General features: G+C 44.9%; 1 protein-coding gene across 5 annotated transcripts in view; it reads left to right on the top strand.

Moving 5' to 3' along the window:
• Positions 1 to 21530, top strand: part of LOC109869661 (agrin) — a 537476-nt gene that overhangs the window by 403541 nt on the left and 112405 nt on the right. For all 5 annotated transcript variants that reach the window (XM_031803590.1, XM_031803591.1, XM_031803593.1 and 2 more), the window contains 5 exons: positions 7139 to 7281; positions 7582 to 7687; positions 9815 to 9934; positions 10498 to 10662; positions 16945 to 17088. In XM_031803590.1, coding sequence (XP_031659450.1) covers positions 7139 to 7281; positions 7582 to 7687; positions 9815 to 9934; positions 10498 to 10662; positions 16945 to 17088 — 678 coding nt within the window. The remainder of the gene's footprint in view (positions 1 to 7138; positions 7282 to 7581; positions 7688 to 9814; positions 9935 to 10497; positions 10663 to 16944; positions 17089 to 21530) is intronic.

Raw genomic sequence — 21530 nt, forward strand, 5'->3', positions numbered from 1 at the left:
TTTGGACGTGCATGAGCAGAATATGAATCGGGTTGTGAAGGCTCTCTCGGCTCACACTCCCACATTTCCCTTCTCATGGCAAGTTTGCATAAATGGACTCAGGTGGCCAGGCAGGCCGGGGCCTTGTTTATTTAACAGCTGCTTTGTGGTCAGTTGACTCATGCATTTGCATGGGAACCCGTCATTATGGCCCGTCATCGTATGGTGCTGACAGACATTTTGCAATGCAATATCGCATTAAGCTTTAGAAGACTCACAAAATGGCCTCTTATATAGTGGTGTCAAATCCATTTTACAATCCTTTTTTATCATCCCCATTCATCATAATCAACACAGTCACAATGATAGCGATTCCCAATAAAGTGAATTCCCTTCCATTCTATCGACCCCTCGAGCCTGTCAGAGTCCATTGCTGATGACCCATATCAGGCTGAGGAGACGGACTGCTGCTCCTCTTGTCCCTGCACCGCTCGCTACATAGTGACCTGCCCCATAATCCACTTAAGAAGATGGGTTATGCTAATTGGCACTTCCACGACTACACTATTGATTTACCCATTAGGGCCAGTGGGGGCCTTGCTAGCGCACCCCGTCAATACAGATGGGAGTGATTCAGATGGTCAAAAGAGGCATTTGGGCTCCCTAGTACTTTACATCTGGTTTTAAGTGTTGTACAATAAGCATTATAACTGGTCTGGAGGATATCAAAAGGATAACTTGCATCATTCTTGTAACATCTTCCTCTGTCTGCCTGTGGAGTATCGCCTCTTGCTCTCTCTCTCTATCCTGGTTTTTCTCCCTTTCTCTCTCTTGCTCTCTCTCCCCCATTCCTTCATTTCCCACAGGAGTCTTATAAGCGTAGTAGGTGTCAACTATTAGAATATCAAAAGAAGGACCTTCCTATTCTCCAGGGCTGAACTACCTCCCATTTTGTTTGTATTAAATAAAACATTGTGGTCATGTCACGCCCTGACCATAGAGAGCCCTTGGGGTTCTCTATGGTGCAATAGGTCAGAGCGTGACTAAGGGGTGTTCTAATCTTGAATTTCTATGTTGGTGTGAGTATTGTTTCCAATTGGAGGCAGCTGATGATCGTTGCCTCTAATTGGGGATCATGCTTAGTGTGGTCCTTTTCCCACCTGCGTTTGTGGGATATTGTTTTGTTTTGGTTTAGTGCTATGTGCACTATGAACTTGCAGGTTCGTTTGTTCTTTGTTGTTTTTTGAAGGTTGACTTTAATAAATATGTGGAACTCTACTCACGCTGCGCCTTGGTCCGCTCATTATGTATACAACGAACGTGCCAGAATATCCCACCACTACAGGACCAAGCAGCGTGCCATGGAGGTAAAGGACAGCTGGACATGGGAGAAAATAATGTGTGGATGCGAGACCCTTCCTTTGGTGGGAGTCGCCAAGGAGTATAGGAGGACAGCGACGACACCGGGGTCCGCGGCCACAGAAACCACAAGATTTTTTTTTGGGGGGGGGGGAAGGGGCAGTCGGTCGAGGAGAGAGCCAGAGACCGTCGGGGAGTTTATGGAGCTGTTGGAGGAAGGAGATCAGAGAGAGATGTTTGTTTAGGTGTATTCTGCAGCTCATTCGCCCTGAAGAGCGCCTCCTCAGCCCTGTAGGTCCTGTGCCGGCTCCATGCACCAGGCCTCCAGTGCGCCTCCCCAGCCGGTACGTCCTGTGCCGGCTCCCCGCACTCGCCCTGAAGAGTGTGTCATCAGTCCGGTGTCACCTGTGCCGGCTCCACGCACCAGGCCTCCAGTGCGCCTCCCCAGCCCAGTACATCCTGTGCCGGCTCCCTGCACTCGCCCTGAAGAGCGTGTCATCAGTCCGGTGCCACCTGTGCCGGCTCCACGCACCAGGCCTCCAGTGCGCCTCCCCAGCCCGGTACGTCCTGTGCCGGCTCCCCGCACTCATCCACCAGTGCGTGTGTACAGTCTGGAGTTTCCAACGACGGTCTACAGCCCGGAACCTCCAGCGACGGTTCACAGTCCAGAGCTTCCAGTGAAGCTTCACAGTCCAGAGCTTCCAGTGACGGTCCGGAGATTCCAGTGACGGTCTACAGCCCAGAGCTTCCAGTGAGGGTCAACGGTCCAGAGCTTCCAATGATGGTCAACGGTCCGGAGCTTCTAGTGACGGTCAACGGTCCGGAGCTTCCAGTGACGGTCAACGATCCGGAGCTTCAAGTGACGGTCAACGGTCTGGAGCTTCCAGTGACGGTCCACGGCCTGGAGCTTCCAGTGACGGTCAACGGTTTGGAGCATCCAGTGACGGTCAACGGTCCGGAGCTTCCAGTGACGGTCAACGGTCCGGAGCTTCCAGCGACGGTTCACAGTCCAGAGCTTCCAGTGAGGGTCAACGGTCCGGAGCTTCCAGTGACGGTCAACGGCCCGGAGCTTCCAGTGACTCTCCACAGCCCGGAGCTTCCTGCGCCGGAGCCATGGCTGGAGCCTTCCTCTGCACCGGTGCGCATTCCAGGCACGGCGTCCAGTCCCGCTCCATGGCCGGGGCCTTCCTCTGCACCGGTGCCCAGTCCAGGCACGGTGTCCAGTCCCTCTCCATGGCAGGAGCCTTCCTCTGCGCCGGTACCCAGTCCAGGCACGGCAATTACAAGGCTATCCGTAACATGATGCAGCCACCACTATGCTTGAAGATATTGAGACCTCAGTAAGCTGTTATATTGGATTTGCCCCAGACATAACACTTTGTATTGAATTACTTTGCCACATGTTTTGCAGTATTACTTTAGTTTCCTTCTTTTCACTCTGTCAATTAGGTCATTATTGTGGAGTATCAACAATGTTGTTGATCCATCCTCAGTTATCTCCTATCACAGTTACCATTTGCCTCATGGTTAAATCCCTGAGCAGTTTCTTTCCTCTCCGGCAACTGAGTTAGGAAGGACGCCTGTGTCTTTGTAGTGACTGGGTATACAGTCCCCGGTTTGAATCCAGGCTGCATCACATCTGGCTATGATTGGGAGTCCCATTGGGTGGCGCACAATTGTCCCAGCGTTGTCTGGGTATGGCTGGGGTAGGCCATCATTGTAAATAAGAATTAGTTCTTAACGGACTTGACTAGTTAAATAAAGGTTACAAGCATCTGAATTACTTTTCTCTGAAGTCTGGTGAAAAGGTGTATTTTCCAGTGAAGTTGACTGTTTTACAGTAAATGAAAAGGTTACCTACCACAGTCGCCAATACAAAAAGCATCTGAATTACTTTTCTCTGAAGTCTGGTGAAAAGGTGTATTTTCCAGTGAAGTTGACTGTTTTACAGTAAATGAAAAGGTTACCTACCACAGTCGCCAATACAAAAAGCATCTGAATTACTTTTCTCTGAAGTCTGGTGAAAAGGTGTATTTTCCAGTGAAGTTGACTGTTTTACAGTAAATGAAAAGGTTACCTACCACAGTCGCCAACACAAAAAGCATCTGAATTACTTTTCTCTGAAGTCTGGTGAAAAGGTGTATTTTCCAGTGAAGTTGACTGTTTTACAGTAAATGAAAAGGTTACCTACCACAGTCGCCAATACAAAAAGCATCTGAATTACTTTTCTCTGAAGTCTGGTGAAAAGGTGTATTTTCCAGTGAAGTTGACTGTTTTACAGTAAATGAAAAGGTTACCTACCACAGTCGCCAATACAAAAAACATCTGAATTACTTTTCTCTGAAGTCTGGTGAAAAGGTGTATTTTCCAGTGAAGTTGACTGTTTTACAGTAAATGAAAAGGTTACCTACCACAGTCGCCAATACAAAAAGCATCTGAATTACTTTTCTCTGAAGTCTGGTGAAAAGGTGTATTTTCCAGTGAAGTTGACTGTTTTACAGTAAATGAAAAGGTTACCTACCACAGTCGCCAATACAAAAAGCATCTGAATTACTTTTCTCTGAAGTCTGGTGAAAAGGTGTATTTTCCAGTGAAGTTGACTGTTTTACAGTAAATGAAAAGGTTACCTACCACAGTCGCCAATACAAAAAGCATCTGAATTACTTTTCTCTGAAGTCTGGTGAAAAGGTGTATTTTCCAGTGAAGTTGACTGTTTTACAGTAAATGAAAAGGTTACCTACCACAGTCGCCAATACAAAAAGCATCTGAATTACTTTTCTCTGAAGTCTGGTGAAAAGGTGTATTTTCCAGTGAAGTTGACTGTTTTACAGTAAATGAAAAGGTTACCTACCACAGTCGCCAATACAAAAAGCATCTGAATTACTTTTCTCTGAAGTCTGGTGAAAAGGTGTATTTTCCAGTGAAGTTGACTGTTTTACAGTAAATGAAAAGGTTACCTACCACAGTCGCCAATACAAAAAGCATCTGAATTACTTTTCTCTGAAGTCTGGTGAAAAGGTGTATTTTCCAGTGAAGTTGACTGTTTTACAGTAAATGAAAAGGTTACCTACCACAGTCGCCAATACAAAAAGCATCTGAATTACTTTTCTCTGAAGTCTGGTGAAAAGGTGTATTTTCCAGTGAAGTTGACTGTTTTACAGTAAATGAAAAGGTTACCTACCACAGTCGCCAATACAAAAAGCATCTGAATTACTTTTCTCTGAAGTCTGGTGAAAAGGTGTATTTTCCAGTGAAGTTGACTGTTTTACAGTAAATGAAAAGGTTACCTACCACAGTCGCCAATACAAAAAGCATCTGAATTACTTTTCTCTGAAGTCTGGTGAAAAGGTGTATTTTCCAGTGAAGTTGACTGTTTTACAGTAAATGAAAAGGTTACCTACCACAGTCGCCAACACAAAAAGCATCTGAATTACTTTTCTCTGAAGTCTGGTGAAAAGGTGTATTTTCCAGTGAAGTTGACTGTTTTACAGTAAATGAAAAGGTTACCTACCACAGTCGCCAATACAAAAAGCATCTGAATTACTTTTCTCTGAAGTCTGGTGAAAAGGTGTATTTTCCAGTGAAGTTGACTGTTTTACAGTAAATGAAAAGGTTACCTACCACAGTCGCCAATACAAAAAACATCTGAATTACTTTTCTCTGAAGTCTGGTGAAAAGGTGTATTTTCCAGTGAAGTTGACTGTTTTACAGTAAATGAAAAGGTTACCTACCACAGTCGCCAATACAAAAAGCATCTGAATTACTTTTCTCTGAAGTCTGGTGAAAAGGTGTATTTTCCAGTGAAGTTGACTGTTTTACAGTAAATGAAAAGGTTACCTACCACAGTCGCCAATACAAAAAGCATCTGAATTACTTTTCTCTGAAGTCTGGTGAAAAGGTGTATTTTCCAGTGAAGTTGACTGTTTTACAGTAAATGAAAAGGTTACCTACCACAGTCGCCAATACAAAAAGCATCTGAATTACTTTTCTCTGAAGTCTGGTGAAAAGGTGTATTTTCCAGTGAAGTTGACTGTTTTACAGTAAATGAAAAGGTTACCTACCACAGTCGCCAATACAAAAAGCATCTGAATTACTTTTCTCTGAAGTCTGGTGAAAAGGTGTATTTTCCAGTGAAGTTGACTGTTTTACAGTAAATGAAAAGGTTACCTACCACAGTCGCCAATACAAAAAGCATCTGAATTACTTTTCTCTGAAGTCTGGTGAAAAGGTGTATTTTCCAGTGAAGTTGACTGTTTTACAGTAAATGAAAAGGTTACCTACCACAGTCGCCAATACAAAAAGCATCTGAATTACTTTTCTCTGAAGTCTGGTGAAAAGGTGTATTTTCCAGTGAAGTTGACTGTTTTACAGTAAATGAAAAGGTTACCTACCACAGTCGCCAATACAAAAAGCATCTGAATTACTTTTCTCTGAAGTCTGGTGAAAAGGTGTATTTTCCAGTGAAGTTGACTGTTTTACAGTAAATGAAAAGGTTACCTACCACAGTCGCCAATACAAAAAGCATCTGAATTACTTTTCTCTGAAGTCTGGTGAAAAGGTGTATTTTCCAGTGAAGTTGACTGTTTTACAGTAAATGAAAAGGTTACCTACCACAGTCGCCAATACAAAAAGCATCTGAATTACTTTTCTCTGAAGTCTGGTGAAAAGGTGTATTTTCCAGTGAAGTTGACTGTTTTACAGTAAATGAAAAGGTTACCTACCACAGTCGCCAATACAAAAAGCATCTGAATTACTTTTCTCTGAAGTCTGGTGAAAAGGTGTATTTTCCAGTGAAGTTGACTGTTTTACAGTAAATGAAAAGGTTACCTACCACAGTCGCCAATACAAAAAGCATCTGAATTACTTTTCTCTGAAGTCTGGTGAAAAGGTGTATTTTCCAGTGAAGTTGACTGTTTTACAGTAAATGAAAAGGTTACCTACCACAGTCGCCAATACAAAAAGCATCTGAATTACTTTTCTCTGAAGTCTGGTGAAAAGGTGTATTTTCCAGTGAAGTTGACTTGGAATGAAATAAAGTCATCAAATAAAACAAGAACAGTAATATGCATAATAACAAAAATATTTGATTAAAGTGATGTGTATAAATGATGGTTCATAAGTGATCAGCAGGCATGGGCAGTCACTACCATCATGGGACTTGTATTGATAGTCTGTGTTGTTACAGCATTCAACCCACATAATGCATAGTGCATTTAATGTAAAAATTGAAATAAATTAAAAAATTAAAAAATTATACTTTTTTATAATCAAACCGAAAGGAACCTCAAAAAGCCCTAACCGTTCAGCACTACTGGAGTGGATTGATAATTGGATCTTACAGAACACTGTGCAATTAGTGGCTTCCTCATATCAGGAAATCTGTGTCCATGAAACAGGCTCTTGCATTGATTCCCCCTCGCAGGGATGCAAGTGATAATATTTTCCTCCTCCCTCTATCTTCAACTTTAATTGAAATGTAAAGGATGCCTCACTGGTGGCGCAGCAATGTTGTGCCTAATTTATTTTGTCAATTGCTGGTCCTCTCCATGGTTGGTCATTATCTTGTACTTCCAGCAGCGCCTTTGGTTCAATCTCAGTGCCAACGTGAAGAAAATTCCAACATCAAAAGATGGCGCGCTCTGAATGTATAAACACTCTGCCATTAACTTTTTTGGGGGGGAAGACAAAGATGGAAGGCATTTTTACTGATGTTTCAAAAGGTTAGGGGTTCTTAAAACGTGTGTCTGTGCTGGGCTGTTAATAACCACTTCAGTTTTTTCTCTGTGTGTTGTCTTTGCAGAGTGTGGTTCAGGAGGGTCGGCCTCAGGTGTTGAGAGCTGCGAACAGGATAGGTGTCGTACGTTTGGAGGCTCGTGGGACGAGGACACAGAGGATGACCGCTGTGTCTGTGACTTCGACTGCAATCGCGTGCCTCGCAACCTGGTAAGCCTTAACCTCCACAATTTAGCCTTCCCAACAACAACCCTCAACCCTCTACTTGGGTTTTACTTAAATAGTGGTGGTTTTCATTTCACGCAAGCCTATGTAATTCCTAGATAATGAATGCATGACATCTGACATTTACATTCAGTTAATATTAGTGCAATTTAATTTTCATATTGAGATGGAATTTGTCACATGGTTTGAAAATGAACTATGTACATAAAGTCATTTGAAATGAAATTGCTATCACACGCTGCTATGTTCCAGCATTCATATGCGTATGATTACAATTCTCCTCAGGTGTGTGGCTCAGATGGGAAGACCTACAGCAACGAGTGTGAGATGAAGAAGGCCAGTTGCGAAAGGCAAGGGCATCTGCTGATCCAGAATCAGGGACCCTGCACAGGTGAGCTGCCTGGACATCCATAAATGATCTAAGATCAGCCAGAGTAATAATCCATCTCGTACAGGGGATTCACACAGTTTACTACTTTGCCAAAAAGCAACGCCCAGAAATCCTGTTCTTTCTTCTGAATAGCACTTTGGTGGTAACATATCCAACACAGTGTCATTTCCCAGATTCAATGTGGCTACATATGGCTCAACGTGCATGTGGCTACCAAAGGCTCAACATGAAGAAGCTCCTATTTCTCTAGAGACATCCACCACAGGTGCTAGGCAGTTCAGCAGGGAACACTAGCTATACTCGAGTCTCTGCCTTGGCAGTGCAAACCACAAGCTTTAACTGAAGAGACAGTATAGAGACGTTTCTGTAGTAGGCCAGAGTGAAGCCAAAGGCACATAAAAGATTCTGTATGATCACTGCAGCCTGTTTGATTCCTAGCTGTCCTAAAAAAGAGGGAGGGAGAAAAAGAAAGGGAGAGAAGAGAGTGATACACTCGGATTTCACACTCGCATCCCTGTAGAGTTGTCCCTGCTAAGCTGGCATTTTGGCTGCTTTCTGTCACGCTTCTCCACCATCTGCGGATAATCAATCCCTTTTCTTGTGGAATGCTATTGGTGTGCGAGCTCTGGGTCCTCTTCTTCTTCTTCTCCCAAAAAGCTCAGATCAATGGGAATCTCATTGGGCCCTTCTTCATTAGCTATACATGCAGGAACTTGTCTTTGACCATGGTTTGATCTCCAAGCCTTCAAACACACTCAAGAAAAGCTCCTGATGGCTTTCAGGAACTAGACAAAACAAACAGGGATTGACCTCAACACGATCTTGTTGTTTTGTACTGTCCTATGTTGTTTATAAACAACTTATGTGTGGTGTCTCTGGGAGTTCTTTGATCTATGACAGCTGTCTCTGAAGAACTTTCAAGCTGTCCTATTTTGCATTTTCTATCGGATAACTGGGTCAGTGATTCAAGTCTTCATGAGGTCTAAAAAGATCCTGTGCTATATACCGTTGCTACGTGCAGAGGCACTCAATTCTCTCCTAGAAGACATACAAAGGCTACCTGTACAGAGCCGTGGCAGCAGCAGACCTTGAGATAGAGAGAGTAATACTCTCACATCAGAGAGAACTGCATTATGCCAGACAATGGCCACTGAAGAGGAAAACCCTTGAAGGGTTGAAGAACATATGAAATTAAAAGTTCTCCCTTGCCCTAATAGGCTCAGTACAGATAGTAGCAGGAGCACTGAAAAGTGGCAAGTTAATGAACTGTGTCCAAAGCCCATCACTGGAGTGGGAAAGCACTGAAAAAAGAAAGAGCTAGTCATCACCATTAGGCTTCGGCTCATATCCACACCAGTAAGAGTGTGATTTATGGGCCGGTATCTGCAGCCTCCAAACTCCAAATGAGAAACACAAGAGAGGAAGAAAGAAATAGAGAGTGGACTCCATTTTGATCCAAGGCTTGGAGAGAGTTTGAGCGATAAGATAATATATTGCCTTGGCCGTTGAACCACCTCCCTGCCTCCCTCTTTTCCCTCCATCCTTCCTTCTCGCGCTCTCGTTTCCCTTATACACAAGTCTCTGTTGGGTAACATATTTGTTTAGGGTGTGTTGTATGTGGGTTTTCTTTTCGAGCTGTCTCGTCGGCTTGGAATTTGGCACACGCACAGACAAAACAACTACACACATACGCTCACAGATTGGCCCAGTCCATCACATTCAGCCGCAGACTTGTTGTTTTCTGCTTCTGAAAGCTTGTAGAGATGTTGTGTCGCATGCTGCAATTTCACAGGAGAACAAATGAAGAGAATAGGCCTCCTAGGATGTGGCAAATGTCAGCTGTTCCACTTGGAACACCATTGTTTGTTTTCAGGTAATGGCATAATTTCTCCCTGATTTTGAGCCGTTGTCAGGATTGGAAAAGTAGAATTGTTATCTAGAAGCCAGATGCCAGCTTTTCACCTCTGGCCCTCGAGGTGAACCTCATTGTTCGCTAGAAGTTGCACGTTGTTCAGAGATTGTGTCTTCTAACTCCTTTTAAAAGAGCCTTCACTGTCACTCTAAAAAGTTTGTTTTGATCTTTTCTTCTCTCCCTCTTTTGTTCCATCCTCGTTCCCATCTCATCAGCGATTTCAGCCACCTCTCCACCGGAGCTGACAGCGCCACAACGCTGCATTCAGTCAGTCTATGGCTGTTGCCGCGACAACAAGACGGCGGCCCTTGGTGTGGGACTCGCTGGATGCACCAGTAAGTGTGCCAACCTCTTACCTGATCTCTCACCTGTGACCACTTGCATTATATCCTTCACAATGGTATTAACTTATGATGCACTCAAACAGCCTAGCATACATTTGCCGGAAAGGAAAACCTGCATGTGTAGTGATATTTGAAGGTCTACGTATAGGGCCGGTTTCCAGGACACAGATTCAAGTCTAGTACTGGATTAAAAGCTCTTTCAGTCAGTGCTGCTGAGGGGAGGACGGCTCAAAATAATGGCTGGAATGGAGTATTTGGAATGGTATCAAACTTGTGTTTGATACCATTCACACCATTGCAGCCATTAAACTCCATTCCAGCCATTATTATGAGCCGTCCTCCCCTCAGCAGCCTCTGCTGCTTTCAGTTGAGATACGCAATTGAATCCCGGACTAAGCTTAATCAGTTTCTGGGAAACTTGTCCTTTAGTGGTCCATCTGATCCCCCTCTGGCATCGCCTCAGACTGGAGAGTTGTTGTTTTGATGTTTTAGCTGTGTAAAAGGATCTCATTAATGAAATCATCCATTCAGTCCTATCCTTATTGTGTTCCCAGGTACGTGCCAGTGTAACCCGTATGGCTCCTACAAGGGGACGTGTGACCCGGGCAGCGGCCAGTGCTCCTGTAAGCCCGGCGTCGGGGGACAGAAGTGCGACCGCTGTGATCCAGGCTTCTGGAACTTCCGTGGCATTGTCACAGAGAACTTGAGCGGCTGCACACGTAAGAGACCTCCTCCTACGTCGCTGCTTTCTGTTTTCTTCACATTAACTGTCCCGATGTAGGGAACAGAAGAGTTTTGGTCCTGTGCATTGCTTATTTTGTAAATCGGGAGGTGCCGGAACCAAAAGTGAGCACGAGAGGAGGGTGACCTGGGTAGCTCTGATGTACCTTTATAATAAAGCATTGCATCGGATTTGCATAGTGGTATAGAGCAGTAGAGTATAGGCGCTTACAGAAGTTGCACACATGGGGTACATTTTTAGTAGCCTAAGGGTCCTGGGAAAATGTTGCTTTTTATAAACGCATTTCATGCAACTCTGCACCATTTTACATGACTGGAGAAATGATACTGCACAAATGATCAAATGACACTGAGAATCTGAGATCAATAAAAACGACCTTGTCTTGAAACCATCAATAGCCTAGGTGTGTGGTGAAACGCATATTGTAGGTTACAATGTGAGGAGGAAATGATCCTTCTAAAACTGCTTTCCAGTTTCACTGACTCGCCCAATGATGCGCAGCGCACTCGTCGGTGATGGCCGATGTGTTCATGCCAGAAGCCTATCTGTCTCTTGTTTTACTTTGTAAAACACTATTTGGACATTGATCAAATATTCTGGTAGCCAACAGCATCGTCTTCTCTTTTCAGCAGGAGCCATTTGCTTTCCAACCTGTGTTTTCCTGTGATTGTGTTTGACATAAAGGTCTGTTTTGTCTGCATGCTGTTCACTGACAGATTTGCTGCGTGTTCCCGACTGTAGGCTATGCTTTGTTATTGGGCTACACAAAATCCACAGCAATTTCTTTTCAGAAGCTATTGATAAATGATAGGCCTTCTCATGGTGTAGTAGGCTATTCTGAATTATTTGTTTGTTGTATTTGTTTGTTTTATTTGTTTCTGAACAGGCAGTAGTAATTCTATAACTATGGCAAATGTATTTCAAATTGTCAGGGGTGCCCCAGCACCTCCAGCACCCTTCCCGCGGTTATGATTCTATCAGGAAATAAATGATGAAGTGCAACTCGGAAGAGATGAGAGTTGCATGCTCATGTCTATCAGAGCAGAGAGAGGGAGAGAGATCATAGAAAGTGAATCTCATTCTAGTTCTGTGAGAGATACAGGCGCACTTCTCACACAGCCACGCGTTGGTCTCAAACATACACTGAACAAAAATATAAACCCAACGTGTAAAGTGTTGTTTCCCAGAAATGTTCCACATGCACAAAAAAACGTATTTCTCTAATTTGTGCACATCCCTGTTAGTGAGAATTCTCATTTGCCAAGATAATCCATCAACCTGACTGGTATGGCATATCAAGAAGCTGATTAAACAGCATGATCTGATCATGATCATTACACAGCCACCCAGACAGTTGATAAAACTGTGGGTTTGCACAACCGAAGAAACAACCAAACTGTCAGAAACCATCTCAGGGAAGCTAATCTGCTCGCTCGTTGTCCTCACCAGGGTCATGACCTGACTGCAGTTCGGTGTCGTAACCGACTTTAGTGGGCAAATGCTCACCTTCGATGACGACTGGCACTCTGGATTAGTGTGCTCCTCACGGATAATTCCTGGTTTCAACTGTTCCAGGCAGATGGCTGACAGCTTGTATGGTGTCGTGTGGGGGACGGTCAACATTGTGTCAACGTGGTAGGGTTATGGTATGGGCAGGCAAAAGCTGCGGACAACAAAAACAATTTGAATGCACAGAGATACCATGACGAGATTCTGAGGACCATTGTCATGCCATTCATCCTCCGCCATCACCTCGTCTTTCAGTATGATAATGCACGGCCCCATGTCGCAAGGATCTGCTCACAATTCCTGGAAGCTGAAAATGTCCCAGTTGTTCCATGGCCTGCATACTCACCAGACATATCACCCATTACAGCCTTTTTCTAAAATGGATAAATATGTTTGTTTTTTATCCTCAGCAATCTACACACAATACCCCGTAATGACAAAATGATTTATTTTTTATGAAATGTTGGAAAATGTATTACAAATAAAACACAGAAATACCTTACTTACATAAGTATTCGGGCCCTTTGCTATAAGACTCGAAATTGAGCTCAGGTACATCCTGTTTTCATTGATCATCCTTGAGATGTTTCTACAACTTCATTGGAGTCCACATGTGGTAAATTCAATTGATTGGACATGATTTAGAAAGGCACAGATCTGCCTATATTAGGTCCAACAGTTGACAGTGCATGTCAGAGCACAAACCAAATCATGAGGTCAAAGGAATTTTCCACAGAGCTCCGACACAGGATTGTGTCAAGGCACAGATCTGGGGAAGGGTACCAAAAAATGTCTGCAGCATTGAAGGTCCCCAAGAACACAGTGGCCTCCATCATTCTTAAATTGAAGAAGTTTGGTACCACTAAGACACTTCCTAGAGCTGGCCGCCTGGCCAAACTGAGCAATCGGGTGAGAAGGGCTTGGTCAGGGAGTTGACCAAGAACCCGATGGTCACTCTGACAGAGCTCCAGAGTTCCTCTGTGGAGATGGGAGAACCATCTAGAAGGACAACCATCTCTGCAGCACTCCACCAATAATCCCTTTGCGGTAGTGGGACCAGACAAAAGCCACTCCTCAGTTAAAGGCACATGACAGCCCGCTTGAAGTTTGCCAAAAGGCACCTAAAGACTCTCAGACCATGAGAAACAAGATTCTCTGGTCTGATGAAACCAAGATTGAACCCTTTGGCCTGAATGTCAAGCGTCAGGAGGAGCGTCTGGAGGAAACCTGGAATCTTCCCTACAGTGAAGCATGTTGTTGGCAGCATCATGCTGTGGTCAAGTTTTTTTAGCGGCAGGGACTTGGAGACTAGTCAGGATAGAGGGAAAGATGAACGGAACAAAGTACAGAGAGATCCTTGATGAAAAACTGCTCCAGAGTGCTCAGGACCTCAGACTGGGGTGAAGGTTAATCTTCCAACAGGACAACGACCCTAAGCACACAGGCAAGACAATACAGGAGTGGCTGAATGTCCTTGAGTGGCCCAGCTAGAGCCTGGACTTGAACCCGATCGAACATCTCTGGAGAGACCTGAAAATAGCTGTGCAGTGACTCTACCCAGTCCAACCTGACAGAGCTTGAGGGGGTATGCAGAGAAGAATGGGATAAACTTCTCAAATACAGGTGTGACAAGCTTGTAGCACCATACACTATAAGACTATGCTGTAACCGCTGCCAAAGGTGCTTCAACAAAGTACCGAGTAAAGGGCCTGAATGCGTATGTAAATGTGATATTTCAGTTTTTAATTTTTAAAGAATTTGCAAAAATGTCAACCTGTTTTTCTTTGTCGTTATGTGTGCAGATTGATGAGGGGAAAAACGATTTAATAAATTTTAGGATAAGGCTGTAACCTAACAAAATGTGGAAAAGGTAATGGGGTCTGAATACTTTCCAAAGGCACGGGGGGCCTAGGGTTAGTCATTTATATCTGGAGTATTTCTCCTGTCTTATCTGGTGTCCTGTGTGAATTTAAGTATGCTCTCTCTAATTCTAATTCTCTCTCTCTTTTTTTCTCTCTCTCTCGGAGGATCTGAGCCCTAGGACCATGCCTCAGGACTACCTGGCTTGATAACTCCTTGCTGTCCCCAGTCCACCTGGCCGTGCTGCTGCTCCAGTTTCAACTGTTCTGCCTGTGGCTATGGAACCCTCACCTGTTCTCCAGATGTGCTACCTGTCCCAGACCTGCTGTTTCCAACTCTCTAGAGACAGCAGGAGTGGTAGAGATACTCTTAATGATCGGCTATGAAAAGCCAACTGACATTTACTCCTGAGGTGCTGACCTGTTGCACCCTCTACAACCACTGTGACTATTATTATTTGACCCTGCTGGTCATCTATGAACGTTTAAACATCTTGGCCATGTTCTGTGATAATCTCCACCCAGCACAGCCAGAAGAGGACTGGCCACCCCTCATAGCCTGGTTCCTCTCTAGGTTTCTTCCTAGGTTCTGGCTTTTCTAAGGTTTTCTAGGGTTTTTCCTAGCCACCGTGCTTCTACACCTGCATTGCTTGCTGTTTGAGGTTTTAGGCTGGGTTTCTGTACAGCACTTTGTGACATCAGCTGATGTAAGAAGGGCTTTATAAATACATTTGATTGATTGACTGTATATGTGACCAACAGATGCATATCTGTATTTCCAGACATGTGAAATCCATAGGTTAGGGCCTAATGAATATATTTACATTTCCTTATATGAACTGTAACTAAGTAAAGGTAGTTTTCTCCCCAATTTCGTGGTAGCCAACTGGTAGTTACAGTCTTGTCCCATCGCAGCAACTCCCGTACGGACTCGGGAGAGCCGAAGGTCGTGAGCCGTGTATCCTCCGAAACACAACCCAACCAAGTCGCACTGCTTCTTGACACAATGCCCACTTAACCCAGAAGCCAGTCGCACCAATGTGTTGGAGGAAACACCATGCACCTGGCGACCGTTCAGCGTGCACTGCGCCTGGCCCGCCACTGGAGTCGCTAGTGCATGATGGGACAAGAACATCCCTGCCGGCCAAACCCTCCCCAAACCCAGACGACGCTGGGTTAATTGTACGCCTGCCTATGAGTCTCCCGGTCGTGGCCAGCTGCGACAGAGCCTGGACTCGAACCCAGAATCTCTAGTGGCACAGCTAGCACTGCGATGCAGTGCCTTAGACCACTGCACCACTCAGGAAGCCTCTTCAGTAAATGCCTGGCCCGCCACTGGAGTCGCTAGTGCATGATGGGACAAGAACATCCCTGCCGGCCAAACCCTCCCCAAACCCAGACGACGCTGGGTTAATTGTGCGCCTGCCTATGAGTCTCCCGGTCGTGGCCAGCTGCGACAGAGCCTGGACTCGAACCCAGAATCTCTAGTGGCACAGCTAGCACTGCGATGCAGTGCCTTAGACCACTGCACCACTCAGGAAGCCTCTTCAGTAAATGTTTTGAAATTGTTCCATGTTGCATTTATATGTTGGTTCAGTGTTGGTTGCAGTGTTGCGCAAACCATAAGCCGGAATCAACTCTTAGAATATTGAGGAAACTCAAACCATAAGCCGGAATCAACTCTTAGAATATTGAGGAAACTCAAACCATAAGCCGGAATCAACTCTTAGAATATTGAGGAAACTCAAATCAACTTTGAACGCTTTTATCAAAATGTTTACATTGCAAAAAGTTACGATTATTTTTCAAGCCACGAAAGGTACCGGATCTGGCCAAATAGGATCCATAATGAAACGGTCCAAAACGGTGAGGTGCCGGATCCTCTTCCGGCAAATGAAACAATGTTCCTGTGTAGTACAGTTACAAGACTCTGGCGCTTGTAATTCAAGGATCTTTGGCTCCTGTATATGTATGCATTCCCTTCTGTAAGACGAATATGTTACATTAGTTAAGTGTAGCACTTGGCTGTAAAGAGATTAAGTTGAAAAATGAATGCTTATTGTTGAAGCCAAGGAGGTCATAGGAAGAAAAAAGAAGAAAAAGGACTAGATTTACATAATATAATCACTTGAAAGAAAAAAACAGAGACCCAAGAATCAGAGCTTTGTCAAAGCTGTCACACAATTGCACTTGACATTGCCTCAATTCCTTTGTGTGGCTGTGTGTCCGTCATCCTTTTTGAATATTATCCTACTTGTGAACAGAGTTCTTGGCAATACAGTAGAAGACCCGCTGAGCTATTTAGTCCACAGCAGGAGCTTGTATCCGTCTCCACTCTAGCCTGACCTGTGGGGTTTACCCACGGACAAGCAAACAGTACACACATCAGTACATCGGTACATCAGTACAGAGTTCAGCAGGGGGGAAAACATTGATTCCAGGAACATGATGGGGTTTGATGGGGTTGATGTTATTCCTTGGGGCCTGGAGGCTCTCTGTGATCTTATTGGCCCATCTACCCACTTGCCTCAGGACTCTGGCTGGCCTCTGCCTGAACTATCTATGACTCCAGTCCCGACACCGAGGCTCTGAGATTTACATCAACCTAGGGGGCCTGAGTGTGTGTAAGGGGCTGGTTTCTATGACATAGATTAAGTCTAGTTCCGAACTGAAAAGCCCAATAGAAAATCTTGAAGAGTTTTAGGGAAAGAGTTAAGCTGGATAATCAATATTCTTTATCTTGCATTGTGGTGAACAGGTGGATTGTTATTCACTGTATGTCATTAAGTACCACTTACCCTTTTGTTTCCATCTCTCTCAATGTCTCTCTTCCTCCATTCCTTCCTTCTCCCTATTTATATCTCCCTTCCTCTCTTTCTTTCTCTCCCCAGCGTGTAACTGCGATGCAGTGGGCTCGGTGAGGGACGACTGCGAGCAGATGTCAGGCCTGTGCTCCTGCAAGACTGGAGTGAAGGGCATGAAATGCAATGTGTGCCCCGACGGCAGTAAGATGGGCAGGAGCGGCTGCGACACAGGTACAGGGAGCCCCTGCTGACTGACGTGCGCCACCTGTTAACTCACCGCGCCACCGACAGAGCATGGCAACCCCTCGGCTCTCGTCTCATCCCTGTAACTCCTCTCATCCAGGGAGCGGCCTTGCAGAAGCGAAATCATGAACTCAATGGATTTTTCTCTAAGCCACCTGTTTTATCAGCATTAAGAAGTATCAGAAAGTGAAGCGGCTGCAGTACAATAACAATCAAATCAAATTGTATTAGTCACATGCGCCGAATACAACAGTATTCAGTGTTGTATGCTGAAATGCTTACTTATGAGCCCTTAGCCAACAATGCAGTAAGAATGTTTTTTTTTACAAATAAATAAATAAAATGAACAAGTAATTAAAAGCAGCAGTAAAATAACAATAGCGAGACTATATACAGGGGTACCGGTACAGAGTCAATGTGGAGGTAATATGTACATGTAGGTAGAGTTATTAAAGTGACTATGTATAGATGATAAGAGAGTAGCAGCGGTGTAAAAGGGGGGGAAGGCAATGCAGGTAGTCTGGGTAGCCATTTGATTAGGTGTTCAGGAGTCTGAATGTTATGGCTTGGGGGTAGAAGCTATTTAGAAGCCTCTTGGACCTAGCCGTGGCGCTCCGGTATCGCTTGCCGTGCAGTAGCAGAGAGAACAGTCTATGAATAGGGTGGCTGGAGTCTTTGACAACAATGGCTGTTGTTGTAGCTGTAATTTTTCATTCTGTTATTTGAAGGAAAAACAAATCAGAATGGGAAATATCAGTTTATTAAGTACACAACCCCATTCACAAAAATGGTTTGCTCCTACAGACATTGAGTCAGGTGTGCCGGTTCCAGTACCTCAGTACCTCGTCTGTCCTCCTGGGCTTTTCACGCACGACGGTGTCTAGGGTTTTATTTATTTTTATCCCTTTCTCAGTTTTATTACAGTTTTATCCCCAATTTCATGTCATCCAGTTGGTAGTTACAGTTTGGTCCCATCGCTGTAACTCCCATACGGACTCAGGAGAGGCGAAGGTCGAGAGCCGTGCGTCCCCCGAAACACAACCTGCACTGCTTCTTGACACAACGCCCACTTAACACGGAAGCCAGCCGCACCAATGTGTCAGAGGAAACACTGTACACCTGGCGACTGTGTCAGCGTGCATTGCACCCGGCCCGCCACAGGAGTCGCTAGTGCGCGATGGGACAAGAACATCCATGCCCGCCAAAACCTCCCCTAACCCGGACAATACTGGGCCAATTGTGCGCAGTCCCGGTCGCGGCAAGCTACGACAGATCCTGGACTCGAACCAGGATCTTAAGTGGCACAGCTAGCACTGCGATGCAGTGCCTTATACAACTGCGCCACTCTGGAGGCCCCAGTGTCTAGGGTTTACAGAAAATGGTAGAACAAACAAAAAAACATCTAGTCAGCGGCAGTCCTGTGGGTGAAAACAGCTCGTTGATGGGAGAGGTTGAAGAATCAAATCAAATCAAATGTATTTATATAGCCCTTCGTACATCAGCTGATATCTCAAAGTGCTGTACAGAAACCCAGCCTAAAACCCCAAACAGCAAGCAATGCAGGTGTAGAAGCACGGTGGCTAGGAAAAACTCCCTAGAAAGGCCAATACCTAGGAAGAAACCTAGAGAGGAACCAGGCTATGTGGGGTGGCCAGTCCTCTTCTGGCTGTGCCGGGTGGAGATTATAACAGAACATGGCCAAGATGTTCAAATGTTCATAAATGACCAGCATGGTCGAATAATAATAAGGCAGAACAGTTGAAACTGGAGCAGCAGCACAGTCAGGTGGAAGTTGAAACTGGAGCAGCAGCATGGCCAGGTGGACTGGGGACAGCAAGGAGTCATCATGTCAGGTAGTCCTGGGGCATGGTCCTAGGGCTCAGGTCCTCCGAGAGAGAGAAAGAAAGAGAGAAGGAGAGAATTAGAGAACGCACACTTAGATTCACACAGGACACCGAATAGGACAGGAGAAGTACTCCAGATATAACAAACTGACCCCAGCCCCCCGACACATAAACTACTGCAGCATAAATACTGGAGGCTGAGACAGGAGGGGTCAGGAGACACTGTGGCCCCATCCGAGGACACCCCCGGACAAGGCCAAACAGGAAGGATATAACCCCACCCACTTTGCCAAAGCACAGCCCCCACACCACTAGAGGGATATCTTCAACCATCAACTTACCATCCTGAGACAAGGCTGAGTATAGCCCACAAAGATCTCCGCCACGGCACACCCCAAGGGGGGGGGCGCCAACCCAGACAGGATGACCACAACAGTGAATCAACCCACTCAGGTGACGCACCCCCTCCAGGGACGGCATGAGAGAGCCCCAGCAAGCCAGTGACTCAGCCCCTGTAATAGGGTTAGAGGCAGAGAATCCCAGTGGAAAGAGGGGAACCGGCCAGGCAGAGACAGCAAGGGCGGTTCGTTGCTCCAGAGCCTTTCCGTTCACCTTCCCACTCCTGGGCCAGACTACACTCAATCATATGACCCACTGAAGAGATGAGTCTTCAGAAAAGACTTAAAGGTTGAGACCGAGTTTGCGTCTCTGACATGGGTAGGCAGACCGTTCCATAAAAATGGAGCTCTATAGGAGAAAGCCCTGCCTCCAGCTGTTTGCTTAGAAATTCTAGGGGCAATTAGGAGGCCTGCGTCTTGTGACCGTAGCGTACGTGTAGGGATGTACGGCAGGACCAAATCAGAGAGATAGGTAGGAGCAAGCCCATGTAATGCTTTGTAGGTTAGCAGTAAAACCTTGAAATCAGCCCTTGCTTTGACAGGAAGCCAGTGTAGAGAGGCTAGCACTGGAGTAATATGATCAAATTTTTTGGTTCTAGTCAGGATTCTAGCAGCCGTATTTAGCACTAACTGAAGTTTATTTAGTGCTTTATCCTGATAGCCGGAAAATAGAGCATTGCAGTAGTCTAACCTAGAAGTGACAAAAGCATGGATTAATTTTTCTGCATCATTTTTGGACAGAAAGTTTCTGATTTTTGCAATGTTACGTAGATGGAAAAAAGCTGTCCTCGAAATGGTCTTGATATGTTCTTCAAAAGAGAGATCAGGGTCCAGAGTAACGCCGAGGTCCTTCACAGTTTTATTTGAGACGACTGTACAACCATTAAGATTAATTGTCAGATTCAACAGAAGATCTCTTTGTTTCTTGGGACCTAGAACAAGCATCTCTGTTTTGTCCGAGTTTAATAGTAGAAAGTTTGCAGCCATCCACTTCCTTATGTCTGAAACACATGCTTCTAGCGAGGGCAATTTTGGGGCTTCACCATGTTTCATTGAAATGTACAGCTGTGTGTCATCCGCATAGCAGTGAAAGTTTACATTATGTTTTCGAATAACATCCCCAAGAGGTAAAATATATAGTGAAAACAATAGTGGTCCTAAAACGGAACCTTGAGGAACACCGAAATTTACAGTTGATTTGTCAGAGGACAAACCATTCACAGAGACAAACTGATATCTTTCCGACAGATAAGATCTAAACCAGGCCAGAACATGTCCGTGTAGACCAATTTGGGTTTCCAATCTCTCCAAAAGAATGTGGTGATCGATGTTATCAAAAGCAGCACTAAGGTCTAGGAGCACGAGGACAGATGCAGAGCCTCGGTCCGATGCCATTCAAATGTCATTTACCACCTTCACAAGTGCCGTCTCAGTGCTATGATGGGGTCTAAAACCAGACTGAAGCATTTCGTATACATTGTTTGTCTTCAGGAAGGCAGTGAGTTGCTGCGCAACAGCCTTCTCTAACATTTTTGAGAGGAATGGAAGATTCGATATAGGCCGATAGTTTTTTATATTTTCTGGGTCAAGGTTTGGCTTTTTCAAGAGAGGCTTTATTACTGCCACTTTTAGTGAGTTTGGTACACATCCAGTGGATAGAGAGCCGTTTATTATGTTCAACATAGGAGGGCCAAGCACAGGAAGCAGCTCTTTCAGTAGTTTAGTTGGAATAGGGTCCAGTATGCAGTTTGAAGGTTTAGAGGCCATGATTATTTTCATCATTGTGTCAAGAGATATAGTACTAAAACACTTGAGCGTCTCTCTTGATCCTAGGTCCTGGCAGAGTTGTGCAGACTCAGGACAACTGAGGTTTGGAGGAATACGCAGGTTTAAAGAGGAGTCCGTAATTTGCTTTCTAATAATCATAATCTTTTCCTCAAAGAAGTTCATGAATTTATCACTGCTAAAGTGAAAGTCATCCTCTCTTGGGGAATGCTGCTTTTTAGTTAGCTTTGCGACAGTATTAAAAAGGAATTTCGGATTGTTCTTATTTTCCTCAATTAAGTTAGAAAAATAGGATGATCGAGCAGCAGTAAGGGCTCTACGGTACTGCACGGTACCGTCCTTCCAAGCTAGTCGGAAGACTTCCAGTTTGGTGTGGTGCCATTTCCGTTCCAATTTTCTGGAA

This window comes from Oncorhynchus kisutch, linkage group LG24 (genome assembly GCF_002021735.2).
Source record: "Oncorhynchus kisutch isolate 150728-3 linkage group LG24, Okis_V2, whole genome shotgun sequence".
Lineage (NCBI taxonomy): Eukaryota > Metazoa > Chordata > Actinopteri > Salmoniformes > Salmonidae > Oncorhynchus > Oncorhynchus kisutch.